Here is a 14,153-nt window from a genome sequence, read left to right on the forward strand (position 1 = left end):
GTAAAGCAAGGGTGGCGCCGTTAAAACAAGTCACCATCCCACGTCTTGAGCTGGCTGCTGCAGTTTTAGCTGTGCGCTTGGACAAAATGCTATCAGTTGAACTCAATCTTAATCTGAGTGAGTCAGTCTTTTGGTCTGACAGCACAACTGTGCTACAGTACATTGCAAACACAACCACACGGTTCAAAACGTATGTAGCTAATAGAGTTTCCACCATTCATGCTTTGACAAAAGTTGAGCAGTGGAGGTACATCAGTTCAAAGCTGAATCCAGCTGATGCAGCCTCTCGAGGAATGACAGTTGGCTGTTTCCTGAAATCTTCCACCTGGATCAATGGTCCAGAATTTCTCAGTAAACCTGTTGTTCACTGGCCTGTAGGCATGAATTGTGTATCTGTCCATTTGGAAGCTGACCCAGAAGTAAAAGTGTTGTGTGCAGCTGTGCTGAAAGAAGATGTGTGTCCCACTACTAAGCTGCTGTTGTACTTCTCCAGCTGGACAAAATTAAAAAGGTGTGTGGCATGGATCCTGAAAGTAAAAGAAAGACTTAAACTGCAAACAAGGAAAAGACAGAAGTTGCTGGGCACGCACTGTGGAAGTCAAATATGTGTTAAGCAAGATGATAAATGGAACACTCTGCTCAAAACTGAGGATTTGTCCAAGGCTGAGGAAGCTATAGTGAGCTTTGTGCAAAGAAAACATTTTGCTGATGAAATGACTGCCCTAAACTCTGGCACTGTAAGGAAGTCAAGTCATCTGTATAAGCTTGATCCTGTAGTTGCTAATGGTGTCTTGAGAGTGGGTGGAAGACTGAGTAAAGCGGATTTACCTGAGGAAACAAAACATCCTGCAATTTTGCCAAAAGAAAGCCATGTTTCAAAGCTTATTCTTCAGCATATTCACGAAAAGATTGGTCACAGAGGAAGAAATCACATGCTTTCAACCCTTCGCCGTCAATACTGGATCCCTCATGCTAATTCAGCAGCTAGAAAAATAATCAGAGATTGCATAGTGTGTCAAAGACAACGGCAAAAGCCAGGAACGACAGAAATGGAACAAGATTCGTAGGAACTTTTGCATTGGTGATGTTGTGCTTGTTGTTGATGGAGCTGCACCAAGAAATTCTTGGCCCATTGGCCGCATCACTGAAACCATGGCCGATGCACACGGAGTAGTTCGCCGTGTTAGAGTTAAGACACGAACAAATGAGCTGGAGAGGCCAATCAACAAAATATATCTCCTGGTGGAGGCCATCTAGAGGAAACAATGAATGTTTACCTCCAACTGAGCCAAGTTCTGGAACCTCTGGCTCTACATTTACACTGACACTCACTTTGCTCTACACTCCATTAAGCAACATACACCTTTTTTGAATACACACAAAGCAAACACATGAACAACAGAGACTTGAAATCATAGAACATTGACCTTTCCTTTTGTTTGGTTTTTAAGAAGACTTATACGGATGGACTACTGAAGAAAATTATTGGTATTGCATTTTGTGATGGCCACTTAGACAGATATAATTCATGTTACACAGGAATTAGGGGCCGGAATGTTGTGGCCATTTTTGTTGAATGTTTATAAAATGCAATTTGTATTCATTTTTGTTTTTTCTTTGAAGGTGTAAGAATATTCTGACCTGGTTTTGTTATGTAAATTTGTAATTAATTTTATTGGAGAAGCTTTTGGAAAGTGATTGGTTTATTAGCTTATGGACCCTCCCATTAATCAAGAGATTAAGAGCACCCTGGATGGGTGTGGTAAAGAGGTTTTTCGTTTTCTGTTTGCCAAATGTCAGATGGGAAGATGGGAGGGTTAGAAAAAGATTTTTTGACCACTTTTGAAGTTGTTAAAGCAAATTAAGTTAACTTTCGTTTAATTTTAAGTTTTAAGAAGTTATTTGGCTGATTTTTGTTTATAATTTTCCACGAAATAAACCACATATGATTTTTAAACAATGGAGTCAGAAGTGCGTTCTAAAACAAACCTCCCGTTGCCACCCACGGCCTTTTCTTGGACCTTTTTGGTGTTTGGAACGTAAAAGGCCGCGACAATTACAGTTCAGCACGTTTACAGGTGAAGTTTAGTCTTTTAGCCTCAGCATGATGCTGTTGCCGCTACAGCTGCTGCCAGGTGACACTTGCTGAGGGGGGTTTGGTCAAATTTCACCCAGGGTGACACAGCTAACGTTAGCAAGCGCTACCCCTGCTAGCTACTTATTCTGTGCGGCTGAGACATAATATTAGCGATGCACAGTCAACTACCAGGAATTCACAGTTATTAACAAGGAAGCTATCACACCTGATGATGTGATCCACTCACAGGGAACTGGTACTGCATCATTGTACTGTCTCAGCAGCTGTACGTAGCACACAGCCATACAAACTCAGTCAAACACAGTGAAAAGGATCACAGGTCAAAAGGAGCCGCTCACTGTGGGATCATGGCTCATGGGATGAGTAGTTCTTTCTAATTAAAACTAATTATGCACACAATCCACTGATGCAGCAGTGCTTTTTTCATTTATGTCCAGATCAAATGTTTATGGTCATGATGCACCTCCTCTTGCTGCTTGGCCTGGCTCACTCTTCCACACTGAGTCTATGAGGATTTCCTGAAACGGAGAAAATAACTTCAGGAACTGAAGCCCTTAAAAAAGCGGACGTCCACTGTGATGCGGTATAGAGAGGGAGATGTCAGCTGCAGCACTGACGAGCAGTGAGTGTGTCTGCCGATGAGTGTGGCGCACAATCACCATCACGGTGCCAATGACAACACCTGACACGTTTCACTGCTTTTCTCTTGAACTGAATATTTGGGTGTTTTTCGTGACGGTAGTCATGTTCACGGAGGGAGGAACAGCGCACACATACACCCACTGAGATGACTCATGAAGCTGAATAAACGCCACTGGACAGAGGGAGGAAATGCACAAGAGAAAACATACTGTTCTCAAAGGAGCACGTCAGTGTTCCACAAACACAAAGTTGTGTCTTTTGACAAGACCTTGTTTCTCCGGCATCTTTCTATATTTAACTAAATCAAACCAGCAAACACAGAACAAAACAAGTGCCACAGCAAAACACAGAAGAAGCCACTCCTCTCAAACCAGCAAATTTCAAATCAAAGGTCCTCTTTGTTTAAACCATGTAAGGAAAAGGTCCCTGCACAAACTGGGCTACTGCTCTGCTGGGTCAGGGAGTGCAGAGTTTGAACCCTCCTCTGGCATCAGCACCTGAACGTGTTCATGGGTTTCTAATGTACAGGTGGCTACAGGTACAGTCCCATGGCTCAGTGATGGTTCATGTTTGACTTTCCTTCAAAGGTAAAATGGGACGATCTCCGGCAGGATGCGTCATCCAAACTTTGAAACGTGCTGATGAAGTTGAGAACAATTCGTCACGACACTGCAGGACAGGACGACACACAGCGAGGAGGAGCTGAAACACTCAGAGTCTCTCTGCACAGATAAATGCTGCTCTGCTGATGTGTCGGGCCGACTCTGCAGCAGCCCGTGCAATCTAAACATGGCAGCGCTGTTCTTTTACTGTCAGAGGCACACAGACTTCAGACATCAGAGCTGAAACCAGTTCCCAGTGAGACCAGTGTGCTCACATGAGACTGTGATAGAAATAAATCCCAGTCAACCCAGTCCACGCCACTTTGGACCAGTCACTTAGGCTCATTCTGTCACAGTGTGAGGGGAGGGCCATGTCAGCTGTTCACCAGCCAGCTCTTTATGCATGAACAGAAATCTGACTGTTGCAGGTCATTGCTTTAAATTCGGGTGTGACAAAGAGAGCTGCGGATGTTTCCACAGACAGACAAAGACTCGTTTTTCAAGATGTTTCGAGGATCAAACGTTCAGGCTCTACCTACCTCTGACCAGGATGGTGGTGGTTTTTTTGGCGGGATTCCCAACGTTGTTGGACCCCACACAGCTGTAGACACCACCGTCGTCAATAGCAACAGCAGGAACGGTCAGCGTGCCCCCTTTGACCACGCTCCGTCTGGGGAGCTGCTGCCCATCGGGTCTCATCCATTTTAAACTGGGATGAGGGTCTCCGCCCGATGCCACACAGACCAAAGTGATCGTCTCGCCGGCGTTCACCACCAGGGGGTCGTCCAGGAGGAGCTTGACAGATGGAGGAGCTGCAGGAGGAGATGGAAGGGTTGGAAATGAGGAGGAAGTCAAAGTCAGCAAGAAACCTTCCACAAAGTCAAAACGTTTCAATCGAGTTACAAATGTGAAGAATCCCAAAAACTACATGATTTTCAATCAGGTCACAATTTCCTAACATGTCAACAAAGGAAGCAACTATTTTACTTCAGAATTCAAACAATTATTTTACTCACTTATGTTCTGTGTTTTAACTCTGAACATTCCCCACAGCTTCTGCATTTGATTTTTAGCAAACAAATATGTGTATTCATGTAATTTGACCCAAAGAACAACAGTATCAGGACAACACAGGATAAGAAATGAAAACATGGTTTTAAAGGTGAAGAAGGCTGAAGTCTAAGTATCAGATTAGATCGTTTGCATCACTGTAAATACCAACGATGCTGCTTTCCTGTCGTCCCACACTAAACAACACAGCAACGTTTTCATCACAGCTAAGTGTTAAACTGATGCCATCAATATTAATGCTGCAAGTCTGTTATCACATGGCTAAGACAGTAATGATAGCGCTGCTGTCATCAGTGTGTAACAGCTGTGTGTAAATGTGATGCACACAGTGTTGCTTCCTGACGACCTGTGGCAGCAGGCTGTGGATCCCCTCTCAGCTGTGACTGTCACGACTCTTTCACTGAGTCTGAAAACTGGTCGTGATTGTTGTTTGCATTGTTGCAGTGTCATTCCCACCTCTGGTATAGAAACTTCTGACCTTCCTGAGCATCACACTGAAGCTTTACTGTCCTTCTCTCATATCCATCTTATTCAGCTCTGTCTGTAACACCACCAGACTGAAACGACTGTGACGCCCTCACAACCACCCACAGAGAGGCTCACTCATGTAAGTTACACACTCTCTATAATAACAAGTTGTAACAGGATGTCTCCACAATCAATGATTCAGTTACCCATAATGCACTGGTCTGTGAGACATGGATAACAGCAGCTTTTAACTCTTTTTCCTCTAAAAACGTGTGAAAGGAGATTTGTATAAAATGCAGCTTTTTTCAGGCCGGGCTGGCCACTTCACAGGCACGTGGCTGTCATTTTTACATGTTTTTATACTTTGAAAGCTTTTAAATATCTTCTCATGCTTCAATAATCCATAGTGATGGAGCCCCCAGCTGCTGAAACACAGCAGAAAAGCTTTTATTGTAAAAGAAAGGCAGCATCTGTCAGGGCTCTGTGTGCGGGCAGGCAGAGAGGAGGATCCAAATGCAGGACTCAGAAAACGGAATGCAACTCAAAAACCTCAGCTTTATTGCTGGCCAGAAAACAAAACATGAAGTGAGGACTGAACACCGAAACCACAAACACACAGGCATAATCTGAGGGTGAACAGACGTTAACGACGCGACACTGACATAAAGACACACTGGGTTTAAATACACTGAGGGAGTCATCAAGGAATTAGAGACAGAAGGGGGACACAGCTGGGAGAAATAAGACCTAACGAGACAGGGAGAGCGAAGCCGGAATACTGACATCAGACAGGAACAAGAACCTTCAAAGTAAAACAGGAAACAAAACACACTTTACTAAGACACAGACTAGACAGAGACAGACTAGACGCTGACCAAAGTCTACTAAATAATAATCATAATCACAACAGTATCAGATCATAATATAAAAAAAACACCAAGATAACAGAAACACCAAGTACCAGAGAAACATAAAGGAAAATCCATGATGCAAAAGTACCAAAACATAATGAACTCAAAATACTGGGTCCAACGGACCCAGAACCGTGACAGCAACTCCCTCCACCAGCTGCACAGCACAAGCTGCAGAAAAGCAGCTAAATGCAGAAATAATAACGAGGGAGGTAAAAATAGCTGAGTCGACCTCTGTTAAGCTGACATCATGTAAATCCCATCAAGCCATGGGGCGGTGGGATCTACTGTACCGGTCAAGAGCGGCAGCCTGAGCGAGCAGAGGAAAACCTTTCATGAAGAACGTGCATGTGACTGCACGCACACAGATTACAGGTACACAACTAGGTTTAAAAAGAGAAGAAGAGATCTGCGACGGCGCCTCACACAGCTGCATTTCTACCATCACGGCGTGCACGCACAGGCGCAGTCGCACACACTCACAACGAAACATGCAGAAAAGCAACGCCAGGCTGTAAAAATGTGAGTACTCTCATACGTCAAGCAGCAGATCGAGCCGCTACATCCAAGTGGCGCCCTCCAGGACAGAGACTACAGCTGACGGCGTGAGGCTGGCCCCAACGGCTCATTTCCTGGAGACACGTTTGAAGCTCAGTGCACAGCTAAACCAAAAGCTCCATTTTTATTAGTCTAAAAGGTTAATGGTACTGTCTGTGTTTAACTGCTGCAGAGTTCAGTGCACTTTTATTTACACAGCACCAGGTCACAACAACAAGAGCTTCACGTTGTAAGGTTCAACAGACACGACAAAGAAAACAGAGAACACCCAACAATCACATGACCCACTATGAGCAGCACTTTGGTGACAGTGGGAAGGAAAAACTCCCTTTGAACAGGAAGAAACCTCCAGCAGAACCAGGCTCAGGGAGGGGCGGGGCCATCTGCCACGACTCAGGGGACCAAGCATTAAAACTAACTTTATATAATGAAGTCTTTAACCCTTTAAAGCCGGTCAGAGCGGGCACGCTCCGTTTTGCGTAACTATTCTAAAATCTCGGTAGCACTGCAACCACGTGAGCTAGCGCAATAATTTTTTTTGCATATGAAACCGGAGGAGTTGTTCTTACATCTGATGCCATCAGCTTGTCCTCGGTCACAGTTTCCTTCCACATAAAAACTGCATAAAAAGCACTTGCAGCAACAAAAACATAATATTCCAGCAACACACTTTGCCGATCCGATCAGCTGTTTGTAACACTTCCTACGTCCATCAGCGCGAACTATCGCATGTCCGCCATGACCTGCCCGAAACTGGAAGTGACGTCATTTTGCGGAAATGTAGTTTTTTACCATCAGGGCCTCATGAGCCTATACTGGTGTTTTTAAAAGTTATGTTTGACTTCATGACTTCCTGTGTCGTTTCTGGGATGCTGAGGACTCATATTGCACTGCTGGAAATAGTTTATTTTGATGCAGATGCTGCTTTTTTTTTTGCAAATTTGCACTATAATATTTATTTTCGTTTTTCCAGCGGTGTATAAAAATTGGTGTATTTCAAAAATAAAACTATGAAGACACTTAAAATAAATTTCCTGTGGTGGGAAACTATTTTGTGCAACTTTTTTGCATTTACAGTTTTGAGGGATAAGCCTCTTAAATTTCTCTAACTAGAAATATATGTTAAAAAAGCAAAAACGATTTTACATTTTTTTGTAGTTTATTGCACTTTTTTGCAATTTATGTAATTACTATGCACCTAATGCAGACATATTGTTAAAATCTGGGCTCTAATGGTTGTATTGCTGTATAGCAACTTGAAATGCTCCCAAAAATGGCTCCACAGCATGTAAAAATATACATGCTGTGGAGGACTTGGTTCTATGGTAGGTCTTAAAGGGTTAAAAACAACATGAATGTGCTACTGATAAAAGCACGGCTGATCTCTGTACTGTGGGTGAAGCTCTGTGGGTTTCTGTGTACCTGTCCTGTTGCTCAGAGTGAAGTGGGCGCTCTTGTCTTCGATGCCACAGACGTTCCTGACGGAGGAGAAGCAGGTGTAGTCGGCGTAATCCTGCGGCCGCAGATTCTTCAGCTTCAGAATCTTTGTCTCTCCCTGAAACACAGACGCACATCACTGGACCTGTTTCAGCTCTTACAGGTGTGTGCCACGCGTCTAACACCTGCGGTCAGCGATCAGCTCCGAACACCGTGGGGTTTCCTCTCTGATTCTCTTTTCACTACCATCTTATGTTTGCTCTGATTCGTCTAATACTCAAACTAAACCTTTCAATAACAAATGAACAGTGAAATACACGCATGTCCTCCACAAACAGCACTGAGGTGATTAACGGGACATCTTACAGTTAAAGCTCATCCAGGGAACAACAGCTGCTGTTGTGTTTCTCTCACAGATGTGCACGCAGCAGTACAAATAATTGGAGATGTCTCTGTGCTCGTGACGTGTAACTATAATTACAGTAAACTGACAGACAGCAAATTCATCCTTCTTCCTCCTGCTTCTCGCGCTCCTCCTCCTCCCGTCTCCACCTCACTGCCAAATCTCTCTTATCTCCACTGGCAGCCTCCACGCTGCCTTCCGCCTCACGGACAGATGAGATGAGATTAGATGACATTTAAATGGGATGTTTGTGCAAAGATGGCAGCCAACTCTTTGGCTGTGGAGGAAGAGGAGGAGGAGATAAGCTTCTCATTACAGCCCATGAGAAGCGAGGGGGGAGGGGTTAACCGGTCGGTGAGCTCTGGGCTGAAGGCATTACAGTCGACAGCGTTCAAATCTGCCGTGAATGTTATCTCCGCTGCGGTATTACACGGCCCACTAACTAGCTGCCTGATTGGCTGGCTTCCCTTTGCTCCAAATTAAATCCAAACCTCGGCCAAAGGGAAAAAAGGCAAATCTGGACTCTCCATCTGCAGAGGTTTTAATCCTCAGGAGGACGAGGATGAGGCTTAAACTATGACTTTCCCAACTGTTAAACACAGAACATTTGGATTCAGAACTGGAATCACAAACTGGTTTATCTGCCAAGATTTTTGTTTTCATAGCAAGTTTTAAGGGTTTTTTCCATCAAGCCAATAAACACATATTTGTTCACCAGGCTGTAGAAATCAGCGGTGCTTTGCACGTCACTGCGAGGCTAAAAACATCCAACTTTCAGCTATTTTTGGCCACAGCCGAGGACTGAGTGAGAAAAAGGAAACCAGGCTGGAACTAAAAAGACTTTCACTGATGAAGCTCTGTGGAAGGGGAGCAAACACAAAATGAGGAAGAATAATTTGCTGGAGTCTGTGTCACAGTTAAATGACTGAATCTCTCTGTGGAGACGCATTTATAGCTCAGTTCACTTCCTTCTAAACACATTAGTTGCTGCAGATTATTAAGACAAAAAGAAAGTTTAGTAAAGTCTGCGTCTGTCCAACACGCGAGGGCTGATGTGTAATTTGGACACAACAGGAATCATGGCAGCGTTAAACTAAACGCTTTGTTAGTGTTTCTCCCATCCTGCTGATCATAAGCAGACGTCTGTAAGCTCATCAAAAGGTAAACTTGTGAAAAGGATTACGTTAAACGACTGTTAGAGACTCAAAGACAAACTGATCATTTGTATTGAACACACTGATTAATCACTCAGTGAATCTGCATTCAGGTGTTCAGGGAGATGAGCTGAGATCAGAGGTGTGTGCTGTCACTGAGGGTGGTGCGAACCACGTCGCAGGAACACAGCGAGGCATGAGATCAGAATAATTCCTATTCAAATGCAGTCATTTCAGGACGTTTGACACTCTGCAACAACAACACCTGCAAACATCTGCTGCCTAAGATTTAGCTGTAAATATCCTGAATAAGCATGAAGTTAACACGACGACAACATCAAGGACGCAAGTTTCCCTGTCTCAGAGCTCTGTACAACACCGTGTCCTAAAACATCTGGGACAATACTGTGACTTTTTCTGCTAGGTGTGCTAGCCCTGTGTGCAGAAACAGCTGTGGAGCACCATTGTTGGAGGCTACTTTCTGACTTCGGGCAGGACGGACGATGCCGAGCTGTAAAACCTGACCTGTACCTGTTCAAACCGAGCTTTGCTTTTGTGCTCTAACGTCTCTTTTTAATGAACTCTTGTGCTTCTCCCACAGACCTGATGCTGCTAACAGCGACAGCTTCATGTCATGAACTAAAACGCTTCATTGAAGATGAGATGAAAATGTGTCTCTCACCTGTGTGAAGAACGGCTCGTAGATCTCCACCCCAGAGTCTGAGCCCTGCGACAGCACCTCCCTGCCTCTCCTCCAGGTGTAGTGGACAGGAGGGTTGGAGTTTGCTACGCAGCGCAGGAAGACTGTCCGCTCAAAGTAGAACTGCTCCTTTGCTTCACCCACACTCTGATGTATCGTTATCACTGGGTCATCCAGGTCTGAGAGAGGTGGAGGAATCAGAGGGAGAGGGGGACGAATCATAGGGAGAGGTGGAGGAGAGGGGGAGGAATCATAGTGAGAGGGGGAGGAGAGGGGGAGGAATCATAGTGAGAGTAGGAGGGGTGGAGGAATCATAGGGAGAGGAGAAGGAGGGGTGGAGGAATCATAGGGAGAGGGGGAGGAATCATAGTGAGAGGAGGAGGAATCAGAGGGAGAGGAGGAGGAGGGGTGGAGGAATCATAGTGAGAGGAGGAGGGGTGGAGGAATCATAGGGAGAGGAGAAGGAGGGGTGGAGGAATCATAGGGAGAGGGGGAGGAATCATAGTGAGAGGAGGAGGAATCAGAGGGAGAGGAGGAGGAGGGGTGGAGGAATCAGAGGGAGGGGGGAGGAATCATAGAGAGAAGGAGGAGGGGTGGAGGAATCATAGGGAGAGGGGGAGGAATCAGAGGGAGAGGAGGAGGAGGGGTGGAGGAATCATAGGGAGAGGGGGAGGAATCATAGGGAGAGGGGGAGGAATCAGAGGGAGAGGAGGAGGAGGGGTGGAGGAATCATAGGGAGAGGTGGAGGAGAGGGGGAGGAATCAGAGGGAGAGGAGGAGGAGGGGTGGAGGAATCAGAGGGAGAGGTGGAGGAGAGGGGGAGGAATCATAGGGAGAGGAGGAGGGGTGGAGGAATCATAGGGAGAGGTGGAGGAATCATAGGGAGAGGAGGAGGGGTGGAGGAATCATAGGGAGAGGTGGAGGAATCATAGGGAGAGGGGGAGGAATCAGAGGGAGAGGGGGAGGAATCATAGGGAGAGGGGGAGGAATCAGAGGGAGAGGGGGAGGAATCAGAGGGAGAGGAGGAGGAGGGGTGGAGGAATTATAGGGAGAGGGGGAGGAATCATAGGGAGAGGGGGAGGAATCAGAGGGAGAGGAGGAGGAGGGGTGGAGGAATCATAGTGAGAGGAGGAGGGGTGGAGGAATCATAGGGAGAGGAGAAGGAGGGGTGGAGGAATCATAGGGAGAGGAGGAGGAATCATAGTGAGAGGAGGAGGAATCAGAGGGAGAGGAGGAGGAATCATAGAGAGAAGGAGGAGGGGTGGAGGAATCATAGGGAGGGGAGAAGGAGGGGTGGAGGAATCATAGGGAGAGGGGGAGGAATCAGAGGGAGAGGAGGAGGAGGGGTGGAGGAATCAGAGGGAGAGAAGAAGGAGGGGTGGAGGAATCATAGGGAGAGGTGGAGGAGAGGGGGAGGAATCATAGGGAGAGGAGGAGGGGTGGAGGAATCATAGGGAGAGGTGGAGGAATCATAGGGAGAGGGGGAGGAATCAGAGGGAGAGATGGAGGAATCATAGGGAGAGGGGGAGGAATCAGAGGGAGAGGAGGAGGAGGGGTGGAGGAATTATAGGGAGAGGGGGAGGAATCATAGGGAGAGGGGGAGGAATCAGAGGGAGAGGAGGAGGAGGGGTGGAGGAATTATAGGGAGAGGGGGAGGAATCATAGGGAGAGGGGGAGGAATCAGAGGGAGAGGAGGAGGAGGGGTGGAGGAATCATAGGGAGAGGTGGAGGAGAGGGGGAGGAATCATAGGGAGAGGAGAAGGAGGGGTGGAGGAATCATGGGGAGAGGTGGAGGAGAGGGGGAGGAATCATAGGGAGAGGTGGAGGAGGGGGGAGGAGTCATAGGGAGAGGAGAAGGAGGGGTGGAGGAATCATGGGGAGAGGTGGAGGAGAGGGGGAGGAATCATAGGGAGAGGTGGAGGAGGGGGGAGGAGTCATAGGGAGAGGAGGAGGAGGGGGAGGAGTCATAGGGACAGGAGGAGGAGGGGTGGAGGAATCAGAGGGAGAGGAGAAGGAGGGGTGGAGGAATCATAGGGAGAGGGGGAGGAATCATAGGGAGAGGGGGAGGAGGGGTGGAGGAATCAGAGGGAGAGGTGGAGGAGGGGTGGAGGAATCAGAGGGAGAGGAGGAGGGGGGTGGAGGAATCAGAGGGAGAGGTGGAGGAGGGGTGGAGGAATCATAGGGAGAGGGGGAGGAATCAGAGGGAGAGGAGGAGGAGGGGTGGAGGAATCATAGGGAGAGGGGGAGGAATCATAGGGAGAGGGGGAGGAATCATAGGGAGAGGAGAAGGAGGGGTGGAGGAATCATAGGGAGGGGTGGAGGAGAGGGGGAGGAATCATAGGGAGAGGATGAGGAGGGGTGGAGGAATCATAGGGAGAGGGGGAGGAATCATAGGGAGAGGGGGAGGAATCATAGGGAGAGAGGAAGGAGGGGTGGAGGAATCATAGGGAGAGGGGGAGGAATCATGGGGAGAGGGGGAGGAGGGGGAGGAGTCATAGGGAGAGGAGAAGGAGGGGGAGGAGTCATATGTTATTATGATTATTAGAATGTTAAAGAAGAAGATTACAATGGAAACATCCAGCAGCCGGGTGGGTGGAGTTATCTCTCTGATGAAGCAGCTGCTCTGCACACTGAGCGGCTCACTGACAGCATCTGCAGCTCAGTGATGGTGGACACGTCTAATCTCCTCGTGTTCTCCGCACCAGGAGAAGCTTCCAGCCTCAGCAGGCGTCAGCTCGCTGTCCCTTTAAGCATCTCAAACAGAGTGCAGTGGGCACCTGAGTACAGCATGAGCCATCAGAGCCAGAAGGCCACTTCACTTCAGCCCTTTACTGCACACTGGATGTGTTTACTTAGTGGATATATGCAGCCCTGCACAGGCAGTTTGTTTCCTCCTGTGGAGTCTGAATTTACACCTCCTTCTATTTTCCAAACAGCGGGTCAGTTTTCCTGTGGTTTGGGTAATTACTGCAGAGCCCAGGGCTTTTAAAGTGTGTGGAAACACAGCGAGCTCCCCGATCAGCTGACTGCAGCTGGCCAAATGTGATCCACGGTCATAATGAGTGTGGTTATGAAGTTGCCACGGGCAGAAGGGCTAATGGTTACTAATCCACTTCACACAGAGCAACGTCCAACTCTAAAAAGCAGCCAGTGCAGTTACTCACAGGCCCAAACAATCTGCTGCCACAACATGCTACTCCCACAGCTCAGCCTGCGCAGTGAGGCTGTGCTGGCTGCAGGGTAAGGCGCAGTGAAGGAAACCATTCATCTCTTGCTGCAGTTACCTTTGTGTAAAAGCTTCTGTGCCTCACAGGCAGCACTCAGCTGCGATGCGTCGAGGTACCTCCCTGCAATCCCAGGAAGCTACATGCTCCAGGACATTATGGCTTTTATACAACAAGTATGTTTGTTTCCTTCTTTTTGTTTTGGAGGAAACATTACATGCAACAGCAATGACACCACGATGAAGAGGAAACCTGTTCTGTGAGACACCGTCAGCCTGCTCGCTGTCGCTGAGGGGAGAAACGCCTCCGCTTCGTACGGCACGATTAGCAACAGAAAGCACCAACACAGGTGATGCAGACACATGTAGGTCAGGACTTTGACACCATCAGCAGGAAGATACCGACTAACGCAGACGTTTAATCCTCACACTGTCATGGTCCGCGGCCCGGCGTCCGGGGTGCTGCTGGGATGTCCACGCCCACGAGCGTGGCTGCTAACCCCACACCTGCATCCCATCCCAGGCGATCACCAGGTGGACTATTTAATCCTGCCCTACCTGCTGCTCCACGCCAGTCCGTAGTCGCCTCTCAGCGGTAACGTACGCCTGCGGAAAAGAACTCGTATGACAAACTCTCCATCGGACCTAACACTGTTTTTCTTTCCCTGTGTACCCAGATCACAACTCGGCGTGTTTTTTGAGCCACCTGCCTGTCCACCTGTCCGCCTGAGATTCGGTTCACATTCAGCTTCGCCGTCTCGACCCCTTTTGGAGCTCCACCCCCCTCTGGTTCTCTCGGCCCGGCTATCACCGTGAGACGCACACTCCACCTTCCCTCGTATGCTGCCTTTTTTCCGCACCCCAGTAATCTGTCTCTCTTTTTGTTT

At 47.6% G+C, this 14,153-nt stretch overlaps 1 protein-coding gene across 1 annotated transcript in view; it reads right to left on the minus strand.

Annotated features, from left to right (window-relative positions):
* LOC146685309 (MAM domain-containing glycosylphosphatidylinositol anchor protein 2-like) overlaps positions 1-14,153 on the minus strand; it is a 164,460-nt gene that overhangs the window by 86,856 nt on the left and 63,451 nt on the right. Inside the window, exons 4-6 of the mRNA XM_085441528.1 lie at positions 10,027-10,223; positions 7,773-7,905; positions 3,882-4,154 (exon numbers count right to left, since the gene is read on the minus strand). Coding sequence (XP_085297654.1) covers positions 3,882-4,154; positions 7,773-7,905; positions 10,027-10,223 — 603 coding nt within the window. The remainder of the gene's footprint in view (positions 1-3,881; positions 4,155-7,772; positions 7,906-10,026; positions 10,224-14,153) is intronic.

The sequence above is a fragment of the Copadichromis virginalis genome, linkage group LG19, assembly GCF_057382275.1.
Source record: "Copadichromis virginalis isolate Kocher_CV1m ecotype Utaka linkage group LG19, C_Virginalis_male_GT1.1, whole genome shotgun sequence".
Classification (NCBI taxonomy): Eukaryota; Metazoa; Chordata; class Actinopteri; order Cichliformes; family Cichlidae; genus Copadichromis; species Copadichromis virginalis.